General features: G+C 42.5%; 1 protein-coding gene across 1 annotated transcript in view; it reads left to right on the top strand.

The window, feature by feature from the left end:
* Window positions 1-23,161, top strand: part of LOC124775017 (importin-5) — a 171,135-nt gene that overhangs the window by 31,657 nt on the left and 116,317 nt on the right. Inside the window, exon 6 of the mRNA XM_047249777.1 lies at window positions 4,626-4,751. Coding sequence (XP_047105733.1) covers window positions 4,626-4,751 — 126 coding nt within the window. The remainder of the gene's footprint in view (window positions 1-4,625; window positions 4,752-23,161) is intronic.

The following is a 23,161-nucleotide window of genomic DNA, read 5'->3' as shown; positions in this document are numbered from 1 at the left end:
CAACAAGACATTCGAAATGACCTCCATTAATTGTTCCAAGATATCACTCGACAAACATTTGATACGACTAGTTATAGTGTGCCACGGCAGACTCACACTCCCAAAATAATACAATAATTGTGGACACAGTGTGTCTCCTACAACTTCCAAAACCTGCTTCACAAATTCACCATCACAAAATGGTCTTGAAGGATGGGCGATCACCAAAGCTATTCTGTAACTAGCATGAACAGCCACTTCGGAAGAGGTGGCATCACATTCCTTTGTAAGAAATTAACGAATTTGTCGTTTCAAAGGAAAATTTTGTTTATTATGCACCGTAATTTATATTGTATGTAGGTAGAACAGTATAATACATACATCTACTTTAGTTCCTTCCTTGCATAGATTATTAAGATGATTAAGTCATATTTCAACTTGTACACTTCCAAGTGATGTGTTCTTTAGTGACAATTTTAATGTACTTTTTTATGGCTAATATTTTACCATACATCAAACATTATGCTCCTCCTTCACTTTCAGTGAACAAGTAATCACACCCCAACTAGAGTTGAGCTATAAAATAGAATGCTGCTTTACTGCATAGCTTTGATTAGCCGTTTCAAATACACCACACACTGTACCATAACACAATATACTCAGTCAGGTACATTGCAATGGCTATGCTTACACCTTGGATGCACATAGCCATCTGGTCTTTACAGTACAAACTATCAGATAGAGGTCAGCTGCTCTCAGCTCTGCCCACATTCATGCAGGTGGATTTGGAGCCACGGCTCTCTCACCGCCCATCTGTGTTCAAGACAGTCTACATAGTAAACTTGTGCTTCTCAATACACCTTTGGAGGCTGTGGCTGTTTGGGTAAGTGTATTTCAGGTTATCACCATCAACAGTGTTTACCTCCCTTCTGATGGTGAAGTGTCTCAGATGGTACTGTTTGCATTGGTTTCTCAGCTCCCCTCCACCTTTCCTAATCTTCAGTGATTTCAATGCCCATAACCCTTTGTGGGGTGGAACCATGGTCACTGACAACAGTAAAGACCTCAAAAATTTACTGTCGTAACTTGACCTTACCACCTTGAGTATTGGTACTCACACGTACTTCTGTGTTGCACATGGAAACTTCTCGGCCATTGACTTTTCCATTTGCAGCCCTTGTCTTTTCCAATCCATCTACTGGAGGCTCCATGATGACCTGTGTGGTATTGACCACTTCCTGATCTTGTCCCTCCCTTGGTGTCACTCCCCTGGACACCTGCCCAGATGGGCTCTCAACAGCACTGACTGGGATGTTTTGCCTCTGCTGTCGACCTTGGCTCCCCCCCCCAAGTTGACGATATCAATGAGGCAGTCCAGAATACGATTACAGCCATTCTTTCAGCACCTGATTTAGCGATTCCCTGTTCCTCAGGCCTGTCCCAATGGACAGTACCTTGGTGGTTCTCGGAAATCGCAAAGGCTATTTGGGATTGTAGGTGGGCTCTCCAACACCAAAAGTGGCACCCATGGATATTGCACCTCATTTCCTTTAAGTGGCTCTGTGCCCAGGTCCAGCACCTAATCAGAAGTCAGAAGCGGAAACAGTATGTTTCAACCATCGTACCATGTACTATTCATCCTCAGGTTTGGGCTAAGATCAGATGTCTAAGAATACCGGACACCTGCAGGTGTACATGGTACTTTACCTCGAGTGGCACTGTCTACTTTGACCCAGATGCTGGTGCTGAACATTTTGCTCTGCACTATGCTCAAGCCTCGGCTTCTAAGAATTATTAACCTGCCTTTCATGTCCCAAGACGGCAGTGCCACCTGGAGCCATATAATGCTCCATTTAGTGTGTGGGAATTCATCAGTATCCTAGCCCACTGTCCTTATACAGCTCCAGGCCCAGACCGTATCCACAGCCAAATGATCAAGCAACTACCAGTGGATTGTGTCATACTCTTGCCATCATTAACCACATATGGAATGAGGGTGAGTTTTCATCACAATGGTGAGAAAGCATCATTGTGCCAGCACTAAAACTGGGTAAGCACCCTCTAGAGATGGACAGTTATCGGCCAATAAGTCTCACCAACGTTCTCTGTAAGTTGCGTGAACACATGGTGAGCTGGCGGCTATCTTGGCTGCTTGAGTCTCAGGGTCTTCTGGTTCTGCCCCAGGATGGTATCTGCCAAGGACATTCCACTACTGATAATCCAGTTTAGCTGGAGTCTGCATCCTAACAGCTTTTGCATGGACGTAAACACCTTATAGCTGTCTTCTTCAACCTGCAAAAGGCTTATGACACCACATGGCGACACTACATTCTTGCTACCATATGTAAGTGGGGTCCCTACGGTTCACTCTAGATTTTTATCCAGAAGTGCCTGGCACACCGTATGTTTAGGATTCGAGTTGGTGCTTCGCACAGTACCTCCAAATCCAAGAGAATGGGGTCCCGCAGGGCTCTGTATTGAGTACCCCTCTCCCTCCGGTAGCTGTCAATGGTCTAGCAGCATTTGAGGTGTTGTCAGTATCACCTTTCTTGTCTGCTGATGACTTTTGCCTCTACTGTTGCTCCTCTAGGGTGGGTGTCGCTGGACATTAACTACAAGACGCCATACGAAAGGTGCAGACATGGTCTATCACCCTTGGCTTTTAATTTTTCACCGCCAAGACTCACGTCATTTACTTCTGTTGATGTCATACCATTCACCCACAACCAGAACTTTACCACGACGACCAACTACTTAATGTTGTGGAGAACTATTGCTTTTTCGGACTAGTCTTAGATTCTGTGGACAATGATTCCCCTTCTTCACCAGCTTGAGGTAAAGTGCTGACTGCACCTTAATACACATTGCTGCCTAAGTAACAACAGGTTGAGTACAGATCGCACTACCCTTCTGCAGCTTTACAAAGCCCTGATACAATCCCGCCTCAATTATGAGGTCTGACATATTGTTCAGCATCACTTAGTGTTGTGGATTCTGGATCTGCTTCAGGGTTCGACCTAGAACAAGAACCATTTGAATGTGTCCTGTGAACAGCTTACTTGTGGAGGCTGGGATCCCTCCATTGTGGATCAGACGCCAACAGCAGCTTGTCAGTACTGTCTCCTCTTTCTGAACATGGTAATCCATCATCCGCAACAGGGGTCCCGATCAGGGATTATGATTGCAATTTGCATCCAGTCCATCCTCTCTGAACTCCAGAGGTTTACTCTTCCTCCTCTCCTCTGGACCCACTCTGTACACCTCTGTGGTGTCCCATGGCCACAGTTTCGTCTTGACCTGTCACAAGGTCCAAATGACTCAGCTCATCCTGAGGCCCTCTGCCGCCAATTTTTCTCCATGAATAGCATATATCCAGGAGACTGAACTAGCTGATAGCTTGACCAAACTGGCTGCCAGTAAACACACTCCTGAGATTGGTGTTCCGGAAACAGACCTCCAGTCCCTTGAAGGGAGGGCTGCTTAACCATATTGGCCCATTGAGGGGTTGGTGAAAACACTGTTGCCTTTGCCGCTCAGACTGGGCTGCAGGTGTCTGGGCTAGGTGGTCCATGATCCAGCCTGGTCCTCACCCTACCTGCTCTTTCTGCTGCTAGTCTTTCCAAGGCGAACTGAGAGTAGAACACCTTTGGTAAGTGGCAGGGGCTGGGAGATGTATGTCCCCTCTTTGCACTTGCCTTCAGGGGCTTCCGGCTGCCCCTCGATGGGGCACCTTGCTTACCTTTCTTTCTCTGTCTCTCTATTGTTGTGTCCCTTACTTTAGCTTCACTGACATCAGTAGAGCTCGGGGTTCTGTTCCCCTGGGTTTTGCATGGTAGCCTTTCTGATCTACAGTCATATTGACCTGTCAGTTCGAGGACAAAGGGACTGATGACCTAGTAATTTCATCCCTTTAACCAACCAACCCACCAAATCGGACTAACAGGGATATTGAAGGTATACAAAGAAGGCAACAACAAGTGTTTGCGGGTTTCTTAGACGCAATGGAGGAGTCGGCTACATGAAGATAACACATTCTAACCCATGAAACCTTATGTAAGTTTTTAGAACCAGCTGAAAGTGATGAATCTAGGAATAAATTACAACCCCTTATACATTGCCCCTATAGGGATCGCAAAGACAAGGTTAGATTAATTGTAGCACACGCTGAGGCATTTGAGGACTCAGTTCTACCCACAATCCATATGTGAATGGAGTGGGAGAAAGCTCTAATAACTGGTACCATGGGACATACCCTCTATCATGCACTTCAGAGTGGTTTGCAGATTTTAGATATTGATGCACTTAATTGTTGACAACAGCAACACAGGATGATTCTTATTTTATTTAACCTCAGTAAGAACATTACCTTTCATGCGTAATAAATAATCCTTGAAAAGAATTAATGATTGAAAGTGGTTCTTAATAAAGAGTTATTGTATCAGTGGGTGCTGACAGCTTTGAAATGAATTTTTTCCAATATTGACAAGATGTGGGGCACCGCATGCACAAAATGAAATTTTTGTATGTACTTCGTTGTAGGGTAATTCAGTTTTGTTAACATTATTTGGGGAAAACTACATGATTTTCTCATTTAACAGCAGAACTATATAATTCCCATTAATTATGTTGTTTTTCTGAAATTTCAGGTCACAGTTGAAAGTATACAGAAACAGGAAGATGATTCATTGTTAAAATGTTTCATTGATATGAGTGAATCTTCCCCAAAATTTTTACGACCCCAACTGGACAGCCTGTTGTGTGTTTGCATGAAGGTAAGATATCAAATACAAAGATCATTCAATATGCTTACTTCAGTTGCAGCAATATTACATTTAACACAGATGACTAGGTATAATACTGTAGAATTTTATTCCTTTTAATGTTTGTAACTTTCGCTGCTGAAGCAGGAGCAGATGTCCAGAATAGGATATTTTTGATAGTTCCTTCTTCCTGTCTCCCAGGTGGCTCAAAACATTTGTGAACATTTGAATGATTGCAATGAAGTACTCAGTCAGTGCAGCATTTATTAACCCATGCTGCATTAATGTCGTGAAAACTTCCACCCCCTCTACTCTCCAGGTTCTCTCTGGCTGTAGTTCCCTCATGACTCATAACCGATAATGGCTTCTTTGTTTCATGCTGAGCTTGCCCAATGACTAAATTTTGTCACACACAAACCTATCTTATAACAATTTCCAGCTAATCAGATATGGTCCCTCAGATCCACACTGCAAACCAGCATCACTGCTTGCCCTGGTGATACGATGTGACTGAAAGAGGTACAGGCAATAGGCTCTTGAACAATCCATGTTCAGCTCCAGAAACCCACCCAGACATTCATAACAAAAATGAAGGAATTATAACTCAGAGGGACAGATGGATCTGGGGCCATTGGGGTTGCTGAATCCGTCTAAACTTTGATTTCTTCTTTAGTAACCGCAATGGCCCCAGATCTCCAACATTTAGAGGTATACAGATTGGCAACAGTCCTTCACAATAAGCAGAATTGACTCACATTTAATTATGAAACAAATTTTTGTGTCTTCCGGTCCCTCTTCCCCTTGTAAAAATGCACACAGTGTCCAACAGAACTGCAACAGCTATTCCAGTCACCTTGCTTAACTTAACCCTACACTCTCTAATAACACTACTAATCAGTTGTATATCATTACAGAAAACCTTATTCCCAGATAGCTATTCACTTTGAGACATTACAAAGTCTCTTGAGAAAATCAAGGATATCCTTGGAGAGCATTGGGTGAGGTTTGTAAGCCCATTGGACCCCACCTCCCGTAAGAGCACATTGTTTGCTTTGGAGTGTTGTAGTGTTATCAAGCAGTCATGTGGCCCCACCTGCCATACCACTGATGTAATTCATGACAGTCAAGTGCTGTGTATTTTAATTGCATGGGATCAGCACAGAAAGATAGGTTGATGTGGAGATGGCAGAATAGTCTAAAGAAGCAATGTGCTCAGTTGTGTCCAAGACTACAACGTGAACGAAGTTCCCAATTTATTGGTGTATCATTGCAGACTGTGCCATGTGTCAATAAGGAACAGTGTACCAATTGCAGCCATGTAACACAGTGCAAGAGCCGTGATCATAAAAGGCTGCTAAAATGACTGGGACGGAAAGCGAGTGTCACACCTTGTCATTGACAATCAGTTTTGAACACAAAAGGAATTGACAAACTGCCTATTGGCTTCTGTCTCGGGTTCTTCGGCCGACGTTCATATAATGAGTTTTCTGACGTTTCGCCAGCACGAGTGGCTGGCATTGTCAAAGCTTCACCCTCCATTGCCAGTGGTGAACTGGAGCCGAGCTCGCGGGCGCAGACTATATGTACCTGGCGCGCCAACGTCCGAGGGCTTCTCTGCGGTCATTTCCGGTGCGGTTCTCCTCTTGCTACCTGCGACGGTCGTTTGCTGCAGTATGGGAAGCCAAGATCTGTTTACCTTAAGGCTTTCCTGTTTCTTGTTCAAACTGTTCGCGTGTTTTTGTATTTCTACAGCTTCTCTGAACAAGCGCATGTGATAGTGCTTCTCTACAGCCAGAACTTGTGTCGGTGAATTTTATTACGTGGTTGGTCTCATTCAGTGCGTGCTCTGCCACGGCCAATTTTTCCACCTGCCCCAACCTGCAATGTCGCTTATGCTCTTTGATCCTGGTGTTGATGGATCGTCCAGTCATTCCGACATAAACTTTTCCGCATGTGCTTGGTATACGGTATATTCCCGACATTGCAAGTGGGTCTCTTTTCTCCTTCGCCATCTAAGACACTCTTTGATCTTCCTTGTCGGTTTGAAAATCGTCTTTACGCCATGTTTGCGCAATATACGGCCGATTCTGTCCGTCACTCTGGGAATGTATGGCAGAAGGGCCGTACCCGACATTTCTTTTTCTGGTTCCGTACTTCGCCGAGTGTTTGGCTCTGTTACACTTCTAATATAATTTGTGGAGTACCCATTGCTCCTCAGGACAGTTTCCAGGAGTTGCATTTCTCGTTTGAGGTGTTGCAGGACAAATATGTGAGCCGCAACACCTCAAACGAGAAATGCAACACCTGGAAACTGTCCTGAGGAGCAATGGGTACTCCACAAATTATATTAGAAGTGTAACAGAGCCAAACGCTCGGCGAAGTAAGGAACCAGAAAAAGAAATGTCGGGTACGGCCCTTCTGCCATACATTCCCAGAGTGACGGACAGAATCGGCCGTATATTGCGCAAACATGGCGTAAAGACGATTTTCAAACCGACAAGGAAGATCAAAGAGTGTCTTAGATGGGCGAAGGAGAAAAGAGACCCACTTGCAATGTCGGGAATATACCGTATACCATGCACATGTGGAAAAGTTTGTCGGAATGACTGGACGATCCATCAACACCAGGATCAAAGAGCATGAGCGACATTGCAGGTTGGGGCAGGTGGAGAAATCGGCTGTGGCAGAGCACGCACTGAATGAGACAGACCATGTAATAAAATTCGCCGACACGGAAGTTCTGGCTGTAGAGAAGCACTATCACACGCGCTTGTTCAGAGAAGCTGTAGAAATACAAAAACACGCGGACAGTTTGAACAAGAAAGAGGAAAGCATTAAGGTAAACAGATCTTGGCTTCCCGTACTGCAGCGAACGACCGTCGCAAGTAGCAAGAGGAGAACCGCACCGGAAATGACCGCAGAGAAGCCCTCGGACGTTGGCGCGCCAGGTACATATAGTCTGCGCCCGCAAGCTCGGCTCCAGTTCACCATCGGCAATGGAGGGTGAAGCTTTGACAATGCCAGCCACTCATGCTGGCGAAACGTCAGAAAAATCATTATATGAACGTCGGCCGAAGAACCCGAGACAGAAGCCAATAGGCAGTTTGTCAACAAGTGGCCACGAAAGCCTTAACAATTTTGTACAAAAGGAATTGCTACTATACAGAATGCAAGTCCACTTCAACTAGTTTTCAGTGTGTGAACACTGTAGAAAGAATTTATGCAATGGAAATTTGGAATCTGGTGCTGATCTTAATCCCATAGAAAATGTCAGGGACTGTTTGGAACAGCATGTGAAATTAGGGGTCAAAATTCCTGCCACTTGATAGCTTTATAGGCTCTAATCGCTAGTGAGTGACTTGCTTAGATTTGGGATACCTGAGGAAACTTGTGGACTAGCATTCTCGCCATATGGAGACCATTATCAAAGGTAGAGAAGGTTTACATGGCATAAGTGGTAAGCCCCTGTGGTTAAACATTTATTGTCAAGCATGCTTACATTGGCCGTAAAGACAACTTTCAGGGTTCAGATACCACATCATATTTTTACGGAAGTGATAGCTGAATGTTTACAGTCTTGCATAGATTTCACATTTCATATTATTAATCTAGCTGTGACGGTGAGGCCAATTAATGTACTACCTGTGAAGGTGATGCCACATGTTGGATGATCAGTGATTTGATCTTCTAACTGCCTCCATTCCACATACCTCCACCCCCAATCTTAGGGGGATTTTTATGCATACAACCTGTACTAAAGTGTGTGCAAAATTTCTTGGAATGGTAATCAATCGGAACAGTCGAAAATCTAGGATGGAATGTAACAGTATTATGAAAAGGGTAGTTGCTACTCACCATATGACAGATCCTGAGTCTCAGATAGGCACAACAAGAGGACTGTTAGAAAATGAGCGTTTGCCAACAAGGCCTACACACACACACACACACACACACACACACAACTACAGTCCCTGGCTGCTGAGGCCACACTGCAAGCAGCTGTGCATGGTGGGTGACGCAACCAGATGTGGGGTTAGGGAGGAGGCTGGGGTGGGGAGGGGGAGGGATAGTAGGGTAGAGTAGGGGTGGGGGACAGTGAAGTGCTGCTTGTGGGAGCATACAGGGATGCGGCGGAGAGAGGGTAGGAAGCTAGGTGCAGTCGGGAGGTTAGACAGGGGGGTGGGGAGGTTAGCTGAACAGGAGAGAGGTATAGACGACTGTAGTACTGTAATGGGAACAGGAAAGGGCCTAGAAGATCAGGATGAAGACTAATGAAGGTTGAGGGCAGGAGCGTTAGAGGAATGTAGAATATATTGCAGGGAGAGTTCCCACCTGCACAGTTCAGAAAAACTGGTGTTGATGGGAAGAATCCAGATGGCTCAGGCTGTGAAGCAGTCATTGAAATGAAGAACTTTGTGTTGGGCGGTGTGCTCAGCATTTTGTGTTCCAACTGTTTCTTGGGCGCTGTTGGTGACCATTCATGCATATAGACATCTTACTAGTTCTCATGCTCATGTAGAATGTAGCACAGCGGTTGCAGCTTAACTTGTAGATCACATGACTGCATGTGATGGGTTAGGTGATGCTTGTGACTGGACGGGAGTAGGTGATAGTTGGAGGATGTACGAGACAGGTCTTGCATCCAGGTCTATTGTGGGGATATGAGCTGTGACACGTGTTGAGAGCAGGGATTATTTCTTTCTGCTGTGCCTTTCTCTGACTCAGCATCTCCAACATACGGTGAGGAACAAGTGTTTAAATTTTAATTATGTTTTGAACTCTGGGCCTCCCACTCACATTAGCACAGCACACGATACTTTCTCGTCTGTTGGTATATTGGTCTGTAGTCCCCAATTTTCTTCAGCTGAGCCAGTGACAAGTTTTTCGATCATTCTTTCACTGCTACACCAACACCCATCAACAAGCTCCATGCTGAAATGCTGATTGAAGTAGTTTCATTGTGTCATTAAACCCTGATACCACTTCCAAAGGGAGAAGGAAGTTATTGTGCAGCATATATTTACTGCCGTGGCTCGTGGGTTGTTCTGACATAATCTTTTAATTCATTTATGTCTCTCCATCCTTTGTCATTTTAATTCAGTTGAATTACCTCATTTCCTCCATTTTAGTGATCTGACCAGCCATTTGTAGTGACTGGGTGACTGGAAGGGCCTGCTGGTCAGATGAGAATGTTATGCCCTCTGCCTTCTGACAAGGTGCAGGGTGTCTTCTTCTGTTGGCCAGCATATTCTCATTGAAAATGGCAATTGAAATATTATGTTACAAAACCACAGTTAGTGCACAGAAAAGTGAAGGTTTTCAGCTGGATTTCCACGTAGAGGAAGGATGCATGGTTTTCAGATAAAGAATTAGATGGTTTACTGTCACCCTCTGGGGATACTTTTTTAAATAAGTGAAAGTCATCTGTTGCATTAATAAAATAATGTGCAGCTTGTAAAAGGTGGTGTTCTTGTGAACCGTTTGGAATTTATGTATAGGATATCAGCTATATATAATAAGTTTGTTGTACTCATCACATCTAATTATTGTTAAATTTTTAATAAAATTAGTTGTACACATGCTTGCTTGTTTATAAACAACAAGGCTTCAGAAATTTTCACACGTCGAATGATTGTGAGAAAATACCTGAATTCAGTTCAGCTGAATTCTGTATCCTTTCAAAAAGGAAGCAGGTCCTCACAGATTTGAATATTACCAAAACATCAATTTAACAGGTCATAATTTCAAAATACTCACAGATTATTTACAGATGACATTGTAATTCTGTCAGAGACAGAAAAGGACTTGGAAGAGCAGTTGAATGGAATGGACAGTGTCTTGAAAGGAGGATTTTAGATGAACATCAACAAAAGCAAAACGAGGATAATGGAATGTAGTCGAATTAAGTCGGGTGATGCTGAGGAATTAGATTAGGAAATGAGACACTTAAAGTAGTAACGGAGTTTTGCTATTTGGGGAGCAAAATAACTGATGATGGTCGAAGTAGAGAGGATATAAAATGTAGACTGGCAATGGCAAGGAAAGTGTTTCTGAAAAAGAGAAATATGTTTACATCGAGTATAGATTTAAGTGTCAGGAAGTCATTTCTGAAAGTATTTGTATGGAGTGTAGCCATGTATGGAAGTGAAACATGGACGATAAATAGTTTGGACAAGAAGAGAATAGAAGCTTTCGAAATGTGGTGCTACAGAAGAATGCTGAAGATTAGATGGGTAGATCACATAACTAATGAGGAGGTATTGAATGGAATTGGGGAGAAGGGGAGTTTGTGGCACAACTTGACGAGAAGGGACCGATTGGTAGGACATGTTCTGAGGCATGAAGGGATCACAAATTCAGCATTGGAGGGCAGCTTGGAGGGTAAAAATCGTAGAGGGAGACCAAGAGATGAATACACTAAGCAGATTCAGAAGGATGTAGGTTGTAGTAAGTACTGGGAGATGAAGAAACTTGGACAGGATAGAGTAGCATGGAGAGCTGCATCAAACCAGTCTCAGGACTGAAGACAACAACAACAACAACAACAACATTTACAGAGGAATTAAAAAAATAATAGAAACTGACCTCATGGAAGACCATTCTGGGTTTTGGACAAATGTAAGAACATGTGAGGCAGTCCTGATCCTAGGACTTATCTTGCAGATAAAGGAAATCCCAACTCTCTGAAATCCAAATGTAGTGCTATTAAATACAGCGTGCGGAAGATAGAAGCGTTTGAAATGTAAGGCTAAAAAAAAAAAAAAAAAAAAAAAAAAAAAAAAAAAAAAAAAAAAAAAAAAAAAAAAAAAAAAAAATATAATAATGCTGAAGGTTGAATCGGTTGATAGTGAAACTAATGAGGTGGTTTTAAATCGCATTTGGGGGGGGGGGGGGGGGGTTATGGCACAACTTAAACTAAAAGAAGGGATTGATTGATAGGACATATTCTGGGGCATTAAGGAATAGTTAGTTTGATAATGGAGGGAAGTCCGAGTATTAAAAATTGTAGAGGGACGCCAAGGAATGATGAATACAGATGAGTTGTCCTGAAGAGCTACATCAAACTAATTATGGAACTAAAGAACGCAACAATAGTAGCTTGCTAGTTCTCAGGAAATGGACTCTCCCTTAATTTTGAATAAAACTCACTATATCCAGTTCTGTACACTGAACAGCTTGAACTGGAAGAAGCATATTACTGAGCTTCTCAAACGACTAAGTTCAGCTTCTTTCGCTCTTTGTATAATTGCTAGTCTTGTTAATAAACACATCAGTCTCCTAATGTAATTTGCATATTTCCACTCAATAATGTCTTAAGGAATAGTGTTCTGGGGTAACTCACCACTTAGACATAAAGTATTGGTTGCACAAAAGAGAGCAGTGAAAATAATTCGTGGTGTTCACCCAAGGATGTCATGTAGGCACCTATTCAAGGAGTTAGGTATTTTAACTGTACCATCAAAGTACATATATTCGCTAATGAAATTCGTTACAAATAATCCATCTCAATTCGCGAAGAACAGTGATGTTCATACGTATAGCACTAGAGGGAAAAATGACCTTTCCTATCCGTTATTGAAGCTGTTAGTCACTCAAAAAGGAGTGTGTTACTCAGCAACAAAAATCTTTGATCATTTGCCCAACAACATAAAGTGTCTGGCAGTTAGCAGATAAAGTTTTAAATCTAGCTTAAAATCATTTTTTTTGGGCAACTCCTCCTACTCCATGGATGAGTTTCTGTTTCAGAAATGGTAAAAAAAAAAGGGTATCTCTAAATGTAGTTGCATGTGTAGAACTAAAAATTTCAGTAATATTAATGTTAGTACTATTTGTGTGTGTGTGTGTGTGTGTGTGTGTGTGTGTGTGTGTGTGTGTGTGTGTATCTAGTGCAGGGACGGCCAAGAACGCGTGCGGATCGCTCCCTTCTGACGCCACACGTCCCCCACTACCACACCGGCTGAGTGCGCGCGCATGCGCGGAACTACGAACACACCACATGCGACAGTGCATTCGCGTAAAGAATACCGCCCTGCTACCATGTGGCTTAGTTTCATATTATGACATTTGATAATATTAAGTTCTATACAACACATCATGTTGAGCACTACTGAATCTTTGTTGGCTGTTGGTACACCTACAGAAAAATAACAATAACGCTGGGGTTTGAAACTGCATTACACCAACAATATTGTGCTTCTCAGATCGTCACTCGTAAAATTCTTACAACATTTAAGCTGAGATATAGAAGCGGATGTAAAAGTAGTCTACAGCATGCAGTATGATGTGGAATAAGTGATTCCAACTACATTTGAAACAAGCAAATTTTATTATCTGGAACTACTGTACAGAATTTGCAATAACTACAATTCTCAACAAAACATATGACAAATACAACAAAATTATCACCATTAATTTAATTATTTTTGGTTCGCTGTAGATATAATAAAGTTCATATCCGGCACAAACTGACAGCACATGGATAAACGTAGTCAGTTTCTCGTATTTTCGTCACTCAGATTGCCACGTAATCGTGACTTATTTAGTTTCATAGGCAAAAAAAACCTTTCGCACACGTATGTCGATCCAAACGTTGATATAACTTTTGCAGCCTCATTGTGGAGACAGGCAAACTCTTCCCGAGGAAAACCTTCGTAAAAAAAGTTGTCCTTTAAACGGGAATTACACTGGAGATCGATCAATTCCATTTGCAAATGTACTGGGGCACTTTCAACTGAAACGGCAAAGGGTCTAGAAAATAGTTTAAGGACAGATGTCAGACTGGCAATGTCCTGAAAACGTTTACAAAATTGTGCCTGTAGTTCCTCCAACACAGAAACGTATTCGTCAGAAGTTGCGTTTTCTCAAATGGGCTGTATTCTTTGTCATGAGTTGTTCCTTCCCCAATGTGAGTTTCTTATTAAATGCATCCACTTTTTTCATCAGATCAGAAATAAGCTGCTTCTTACCTTGCAAATTCTTATTGAGAGCGTTCAAGTGTGCAGTCAGATCAACTGAAAAGGCGAAGTCTGCAATCCATTTTGGATCTTCTAATTTTGTTTCTGCCTTTCCTTTTTTCTTCAGGAGCTCAACAATAGCGAGTCTTAAATTGAAAAATCTCCCGAGGCATGACCCTCAACTTAACCAATGTATTTCCCAGTGGTAAATATCATCTCCGTACTCTTCGTTCAGTTTCATGAGAAACTGTTTAAACTGACGGTGTACTTAGCCATGCGTTCAAAAAATTTACTTTGGTGACTACCAACTTCATCACGTGCTCCAAATTTGCATATTTAGCACAAAGAGTTTCTTGGTGTACAAAACAATGATTCCGTACAAATCTTACGTCGATCGTCCTAGTTTTTTACGCAACAATGCTACAAGCCTATTTTGAGCCCTCGAATTGCTGGTGACTGAAACATAACATTTTCCACTTCAGGTCAACGGCTTCAGCTGCCTCTTCAACTGCTTATAGTGAGTCGGTACCCCTCGTTGTGTCTTTCATTGGTACTAAATCTTAACAGTTCTTCTGTCACGTGCAAATTTGTGTCGACTCCACGAACATAAATCGCTAGTTGTGCTGTATCCAAAATGTCTGTCGACTCGTCCAAAGCAATCGAGAATGCAATAAACTTGCAGGCACTATCAATTAACTGCCTGTAGACATCCGCTATTGTCTGTCTGGAAAGACTAATTTCACTAAACTACTTTACTTCCAGTGGCGTCAAGAGTTCCAAACAAAAATTGAGTGAACTCTAAATTCGAATTCTAACGACAAATATGTAGGAATACAAACATGAGAAACACAAAGATTTGTAAGGGGTACTCACGTTCGGTCCGTCTCGCTGCATAACACTATGTCTTCTTAATTCCGCCAACTCGTTTGATCTATCAGCCCCAACTAAATCATTAAGTTCTTTGTGTGCGGTGTTATAATGCTGTTCTATTGCAAATTTGTGGTGCCCGGTGAGTATGCGACTGCGTAATAGACATTGAGAATTTTCATCTTCTCTTCGAAAAAATATTGCAATTCCCATTCAGCTCTGAAGGCTTGTGGCGTTGTGTCACTACCCTGCCCGCCACTTCGTGAATGTGTGTTCCATTGCAACAACCACTGTACAGTACTTATAAACTTCCTACGAATCACTAACAAATAGCGAAGAATAAACATGGCTGCCAAGACGAATCAACTAACTCACCCTATGCCGGATGAAAAGATGTCGCATTGCACAGCTAGTCTAATGTTGCGCCGTGTCGAGCAGTGCCGCGAAAGACTGAGGAAAGCAGAGTAGTGGCGAGGCGGACCAAGCCCTGGACGGCACGCGTGCAGCACATCTGTACATGCGTGCAGTTTGGCATGCCGTGGCCGTCACTGATCTAGTGCCACATCTTATCAATAAAATAATCGGGAAAATGATCTACGGAACACGACATAACTAAAACTAAACTAAAAACTAAAGCTAGTTACTACACTGCATAAAATTAAGTAGAACGTTAGTGTGTTTGCAGAGGTAAAAACACACAACATAAACTTTGTGTGCGGTTGGTTTTAGCCTGTACATTGTTGTAGACAAAATGTAGATAAGATATCGACATTTTATTTAACTCTGAGAGTGGGGCGATACCTTATTTCGTTCTCGAGTTACTGGTTTTTATATCTGATGGGCAGTCATGCGCACCATGCCCATTTGTGTCCCTGCCATCGGGAGTCATGAGCATAACAATCATGATACTTCATAAACAGTTTAAGATATTGAAATGAGGTTTTATTCACGGAGATATGGAAGTAACTTGCTGGCAGTAGTGAAGTTGGCAGAACAGGACACACAAACGCATCAATGGCACTTCAGGGAAGCCCAGGACCATGTTTAAACATGCACTCAGCAACTGGGGAGTGACAGAGCATGAAGAGTTAACTCGTCCACAGTAGTTAGAAGATTTTCTCCAATGATTCATGTTAATAACTTTTTATTTTCTTCAGTATTAACACCCAGCAGTGCAGTTCTTCTTACCTTAATCTTTTCGCGTGTTCCCATAGGTCACTTGTCTCTCTTGTGAGTCCATGACGCTGTTCACAAGGTCATGAGCCATTGTAACATTTCTTCGTTTCCCATGCCACAGTCTCCCTGTATTCCATCTGACTATTTCCCTCTCAAGGGTTGACAATTCATGAGTTAGCACATTTATTTTTCAGCGAGCACAAGGCTCTGAGATCTTTGCGGCACTGTTTCTGCTGCAGTCTGATCTTTGACTGTCTTGTATACTCCCCTTGGATGTCTGGCTGGTAATAGGTGGATAAGTTTTATGTGAATCTGGGTTTTCTGGGCTGGGGTTCTGTGAGCACAGCTAATTTATTTACACTGTACACTTGAGAGTGCTTTTGTGAGCACTGGAAAAGAAGTCCTATCTCATGGTGTGCTGTTGTGCCAGTTCATTTGAGGAATCTGATAAAACTACTCAAGGCCATTCTAGTTACAAGGCACGTTACTGGGTGGAATATGCTCACTATTTTTTATTTACTTAAATTTGGCATATTTCGTGAGAGTACTGTTTCCGTGAAATGTTTACGAGACGATATTTGTCTTGGCTTCAGTTGTCTAGTGGAAGTATGATTCCACAATGCAGTTTCATCGGCTGCAGAAATGACCTGGTTCAATGCGTTTGCGTCATTTTTGGTGCTTCAAATACCATTTCTTCGAATGTGGTTTCTTCTTAAAGTTTATATAGAAAAAGTAGTAACATAATTCATTTTTTTCTGTTCACTTCCAAATTATTATGACGGCGACCTGCACACTGTTCTACCTTCAACACACACCACGAGTTCACTGCCGACTGAGTACAGTCAAAGACGACTCCAGCGTCAAAGACATTTTACACAACACACAAGCTTCCACTTGTAATCAGTCTCTTTGATATTCTTCGTCACATTGACTAATAGTAATCAATATGCTTTCACTCTCAAAAATATAAGTAAATTAACGTATAATAAGGCAAATTACAATAAAAAATATTGTGACAAAAATATATAAAAACCTTTACAATTTGGTATCGACAAATCCGGTAGAAAATAACACATCTCCCAGATCCATTACATGGGGAAAAGGAAGAAAACTTTTAAATTTATTATCCCCACTCCATAGAAATAAGGATCAGCATGGGCAAGTAATTTAAAATTGGCATGCTCTGGATTGACACAGCAAAAGCTGCTGAAGTACATGAGCTGCTAAATGCTAATACGCTTAGCAAGTAGGCGTTTGACAGCCACTCCTACAAAGTAACAAAGTACAGCAGTGAAGTTGTCAGCTGCAGGGACATGATGTACTTGAAGACACATGAGCTGCTTCAGGAATGGAAAGGTGGTGGTGTAGTAGAAGTTTATATCATGAAAAAGGTTAATGGTCAACTGGATAAGGCAGCAGCATTCATTGTGTTAAATTGGCTATTAACTGTAGTCATTGCAAAATTAGCGTACATGAACCTTGGTTAAAGTTAAGTAAGTTAGTTGATAACAGGTAAAGTTGACGGAGGTTGGAGGCTTGTGTATCTTGAACTCATAGTGATTAGAATAAAGTAAACACGTACTGTATCAAGACGGTGGTGCATTTTGATGTTTCAGGAGGGCTAGAAAATGGACAATGTTATCTTGACAACATACAGTCACTACAGCCTTATTGGTATACATGTGAAAAGGGCAAATCCTTTTGAAGATTACAGAGGACATTTGAAGTTAGATTTTGTTGTTCAGAAGAAATAATGTAGTGGTTATTAGGTCAAATCAGTGAGAGGTTGGAATTTTTTACGTATGAGAGTAACCCCGTCTCGCAGGTGAACAGATAGAATGACTTCAGGACATATGCAATTAGTGCGTTTTATATAGTTGGTGGTGACAGCGCTAATGTACGTAGTACAACAGCACAAAGAATTATAGTGATGCTTCGGGGATCATAGCAGAAATGTCTCCACAATAAATAAAGTTTCCTTCCGGAATAGAATCGCATTCCGTGGTAAATGGCTTCAGCATACTTGATGTATTTCCTGGAGTTGCAGGTACAGTGGACTTCGCTACTATGGCTCAGTGATGGTCTATCAAAAGCATGTCATTTTCATACAATTTGTCATAGTTAAACATCAAATAATGACATTTGTAAATATAGTCTTTACACAATATACTGACATGGAGAGGTGGCTGCTCCGTTTAAGCCGTAGCATAATTGAGTGTGTTGTGAGCTGTGAAGGTAAAGGAAGCTAGCTTGCGAGCAGCTGCTCGTGTTCTTCGTTTTATCAATTTGACACACCTCGCTAAGGACATTTGATGATGCTGTTTTTTAATCCTATGCCTGTCAGTCTGTCTTTTATCGTGTTTTCCCTTTTAGTTGTTGTGGTCAACTTGTGCCTCGCGGTGCATTCTTAGAGTAGTCAGGGCGCTAATGACCATTGAAGTTGTGCGCCCTAAAACCACAAAAAAAAAAAAAAAAAAAGAAGCTAGCTTGTGTCCACCTACCTAAAAAGTAATGTATATAAAGACACAACAAACCACACACACATTTGATTTAATAGAAGTATTACATGCAGTAGCCGATGTTATTTATTGTAAATAATCTATTTGCTGCTCTTATTGTAAAGGACACATTTTGAAATGTTATCCAGTGGTCAGAAATCTTAACATAATTGTCAGTGTATGTCAGAAAGTAAACCCAAGTTACACACTGGAACTTTTTGTACTACGAAACTTTGTGTGTGTGTGTGTGTGTGTGTGTGTGTGTGTGTGTGTGTGTGTGTGTTCTGGTTTTATTGACTGCCTCGTGATATCTTGTCAGTAAATATCTTTTTCATTGATAATGAGCAAGATTGACAAACCTCTTCCATTCAAATGAAAGTACAAAATCAATCTCGATCTTGAAATCTACACTCCTGGAAATTGAAATAAGAACACCGTGAATTCATTGTCCCAGGAAGGGGAAACTTTATTGACACATTCCTGGGGTCAGATACATCACATGATCACACTGACAGAACCACAGGCACATAAACACAGGCAACAGAGCATGCACAATGTCTGCACTAGTACAGTGTATATCCACCTTTCGCAGCAATGCAGGCTGCTATTCTCCCATGGAGACGATCGTAGAGATGCTGGATGTAGTCCTGTGGAAGGCTTGCCATGCCATTTCCACCTGGCGCCTCAGTTGGACCAGCGTTCGTGCTGGACGTGCAGACCGCGTGAGACGACGCTTCATCCAGTCCCAAACATGCTCAATGGGGGACAGATCCGGAGATCTTGCTTTCCAGGGTAGTTGACTTACACCTTCTAGAGCACGTTGGGTGGCACGGGATACATGCGGACGTGCATTGTCCTGTTGGAACAGCAAGTTCCCTTGCCGGTCTAGGAATGGTAGAATGATGGGTTCGATGACGGTTTGGATGTACCGTGCACTATTCAGTGTCCCCTCGACGATCACCAGTGGTGTACGGCCAGTGTAGGAGATCGCTCCCCACACCATGATGCCGGGTGTTGGCCCTGTGTGCCTCGGTCGTATGCAGTCCTGATTGTGGCGCTCACCTGCACGGCGCCAAACACGCATACGACCATCATTGGCACCAAGGCAGAAGCGACTCTCATCGCTGAAGACGACACGTCTCCATTCGTCCCTCCATTCACGCCTGTCGCGACACCACTGGAGGCGGGCTGCACGATGTTGGGGCGTGAGCGGAAGACGGCCTAACGGTGTGCGGGACCGTAGCCCAGCTTCATGGAGACGGTTGCGAATTGTCCTCGCCGATACCCCAGGAGCAACAGTGTCCCTAATTTGCTGGGAAGTGGCGGTGCGGTCCCCTACGACACTGCGTAGGATCCTACGGTCTTGGCGTGCATCCGTGCGTCGCTGCGGTCCGGTCCCAGGTCGACGGGCACGTGCACCTTCCGCCGACCACTGGCGACAACATCGATGTACTGTGGAGACCTCACGCCCCACGTGTTGAGCAATTCGGCGGTACGTCCACCCGGCCTCCCGCATGCCCACTATACGCCCTCGCTCAAAGTCCGTCAACTGCACATACGGTTCACGTCCACGCTGTCGCGGCATGCTACCAGTGTTGAAGACTGCGATGGAGCTCCGTATGCCACGGCAAACTGGCTGACACTGACGGTGGCGGTGCACAAATGCTGTGCAGCTAGCGCCATTCGACGGCCAACACTGCGGTTCCTGGTGTGTCGGCTGTGCCGTGCGTGTGATCATTGCTTGTACAGCCCTCTCGCAGTGTCCGGAGCAAGTATGGTGGGTCTGACACACCGGTGTCAATGTGTTCTTTTTTCCATTTCCAGGAATGTATATGATGAAGTATGTTAACAATAATTTCTACTTGTGTGTAGGTCAGATCGTAGTACAGCATTATCCACCGTTCAAGCTGTTGAAGAGTCCAGAATCTTCTTAACACTACACCTACCCTTTTTTTTGTATTGTAAAGTTTTTGCGTTACAGCTGACCAGCTCTAAAATAATATCAGTTTCAAATTTTGAGACATTAGGCTTCCTTTTCTTGCTCTGTATAGTGCAGCTCTGGTATGTTATGATGATAAACTGAAAAGCATGCATAAGCACGACAGACAGCGAGTATCATTTTTGCATATATCATCGGCACTTTCCTTTGTAACACAAGGAGTTAACTGCAATTAAATTCCTGATCAGCTGAATGTATTTTGTTAACTGTTGTTTAACATTAGTTCTGAGACAACTTAATTATGATTAAGTTTTAACAGCGGTCATGAGACCCTCGGTTGCTTGTGGTAGTGCAGTCAGCCGTATGTGTGGCAGATGCAGTCTGTGCACATGAAACAGGTACCCATTGTACAGCTACACCTGAAGAGGTTAATTTTTCGAACAGCAACATTTCGAGGAGCTGAAAATGCTCAGTATTTATTGGTAGGGGATTGTGGAAGATCTAGATGTGTACTGTATGTGCAGCGAAGAAGGTATTTCAGTCAGTACAGTCCCCTACTTTCATCAAATCATTCGCCACAGCAACAAAACAGGTCACTGCCAAGATCTCTGTAGTGCATAGACCATAATGCATACTACTGGCTCAACCATCCAAAACTGTAACTGCCATACCAGATCAACGGAAAAATAATCAAAAATAGAATTCCGAATGGCCAATGGCCAGAGAACTGCATGCCTTGAATATCGCTGTTTGTACTGTACCGGAAGAATATGAAGAAAAGTAGAGGCCCAAAATAAAGATTTACCAACTTCATCAAAAGATAATCAGTCAATGTAAAACAGCAATAAGCAGAAAAAAAGTCGAAAACCATCTGACCAGATTTTTGTCGTCGTCTGTGCGAGAGAAGACATCTGTGACAAGAAGTATGAAGTCGTCAAAGAGCCAGCAGTTTACAGAGCAGTGTGCTCCTTGTCAGTCTCATACACTGACATTTATTAACTGGAAGTAAAAGTAAACAAGAATGAAAAAATGAAGAAATTAGAAACAAAGGTGATTCCAATGATGATTGCTATGCTGAGTGCTCCCTGTTTGTGATCCCATTCTATTAACAGTATAGCATAAGCCGTTTGAAAAATGCAGCAGCATTTTTTGTTGTTGGACATGCTCAAAATAAATATTATTTTGCAATTTCACGTTTACTGATTAAAAGTGATTTCTTTCCTCTCTCTCAAGTAATTCACACGCGACTTTTGTGAAACAGATGGGTCTGTAGCTGTCAAAGTGATTTAAGGGAATAAAATTATTGGTCATCTGCAGAAACAAAAAGAATTCACAGACAGACGTTTATAGAAAGGTATGACACTGTATGTACCTCTTAAGTAAAAGAAAACAGCAGCAGCTTGGAACTGGGACTTCGGATATGGTATGTTGTTGATTGATAATGCTTGAAGTCATTCTCCAAACTTTTTACTTGAAAGAGAAGACTGCAAGTTAGTTTTTTCTGGTCTTCCAATTGATGAACTGGGGCATCATTGAAAACTTCAGACATTGTTACAGAAAGGTGTTGCTGCATATAATATTTGGGCCTACATTAATGACCATTTTGGACTTTCCAGGCTACAGTATGTAGTCAGTTCTTTTGTCTTATTTGTAAGACTTGTAATATGAAATATATACAATGAAAAACACTTCTACACTTTTCAAAGGAGTTAAAAATGGAGATTACTATTGAAGCAAGTACATTATAAAAGAACAACAGGGTGTTGTATTAATTTTAATGACCTTTAAGTGGGAACCAGTTATCTTACATAAATTTGACGTATGAATACGTCTGCAGCTTTTTGACTGAAAAGTCTACTTTTTTGCCAAAAATTTTAGAATTGTAGTCTGTTTTAGCTTGGTGAATGTTTTCTCGAGGATTTTCAGTTGGTATGCATTTGGCAGCATGCACTACCCAATAGTACCACAACGCTGCACACAGAAACAGATTTTTCCAGGGCTTGTACCCCGGGTTCTGTTGGTCATAGAAATGTAGAGTTGAGCAATTTGGATAGCTTTCGGTTAAAGACAATTTGTTACCCAACACAAGGATCGTCTTAGTTTTCCTTTCCTACAGCACAGGGTCAGAGTAGGAATATTACACAGTTTCTCCTGGAACAGTGAGAAGAGACAGCATCAGCAGGAATGAATGAATGAATGAATGAGTAGTAACAGTGAGAGAGAACAAGAGGGAGAATTGACAGATGAGAGTTGTCCTTACAACACATACTCCGCTCCCATAACTATCTTGGCCTCATCCTACAGCAACCTACTGTCCCCACACCCTCCACCAGTTTCTATCCCATCTATCCTGTCACCTCCTCCCTATTCTTGTCTTCCATCCTCTGCGTGTGCCACCCTCTGCCAATGCAGTTACCCATTTTACCCTTACCACATTCCTCTCTCTGCCCACCACACATGCGCGCACGCACGCACGCACCCAGGTTGCTGCTTCCATTCTCCGTGACAGTCGCATTCTGGTCTGAGCTGTTGAGAAATGTGCAAAAGGTGAGCTTGCTTAAGTGACTGAATGGTGTGTATGAGATGAAGGCTTTGGCCAAAAGCTAATGTGTAAGTGCCTTTTCATTGTGCCTGCCTGCAACTATGCTATATTATTAGTTACAAATATTGGGAAGTGGGTGTCATTGGTATATAATCATAATTCCAAGGCCAAGTTAACACTGAAATAATATGGCTACCATAATGTTAGCATACTAGCAGACAGTATTGATAGCTGAGGTTGGTAGTGACCACAAGTGCATGGCCATTTGAAGTGATACATCATTTTCCGACATCTATTGGATCAGTTAATCCAAGTAGCCACCACAACAAGAGATGTCTTGGTGTGCAAGATTATTAGATATTGTTTGTCTGGCAGTGAAAGGCAACAAAGCATGTGTGCCACAATTTGTTCCAACTTTTCATGACTAATACTGAAGCAGATCTAGG

The sequence above is a fragment of the Schistocerca piceifrons genome, chromosome 2, assembly GCF_021461385.2.
Source record: "Schistocerca piceifrons isolate TAMUIC-IGC-003096 chromosome 2, iqSchPice1.1, whole genome shotgun sequence".
NCBI lineage: Eukaryota > Metazoa > Arthropoda > Insecta > Orthoptera > Acrididae > Schistocerca > Schistocerca piceifrons.
Note: the sequence above shows the minus strand (reverse complement) of the source record. Positions and strands in the feature narration are given on the sequence as shown.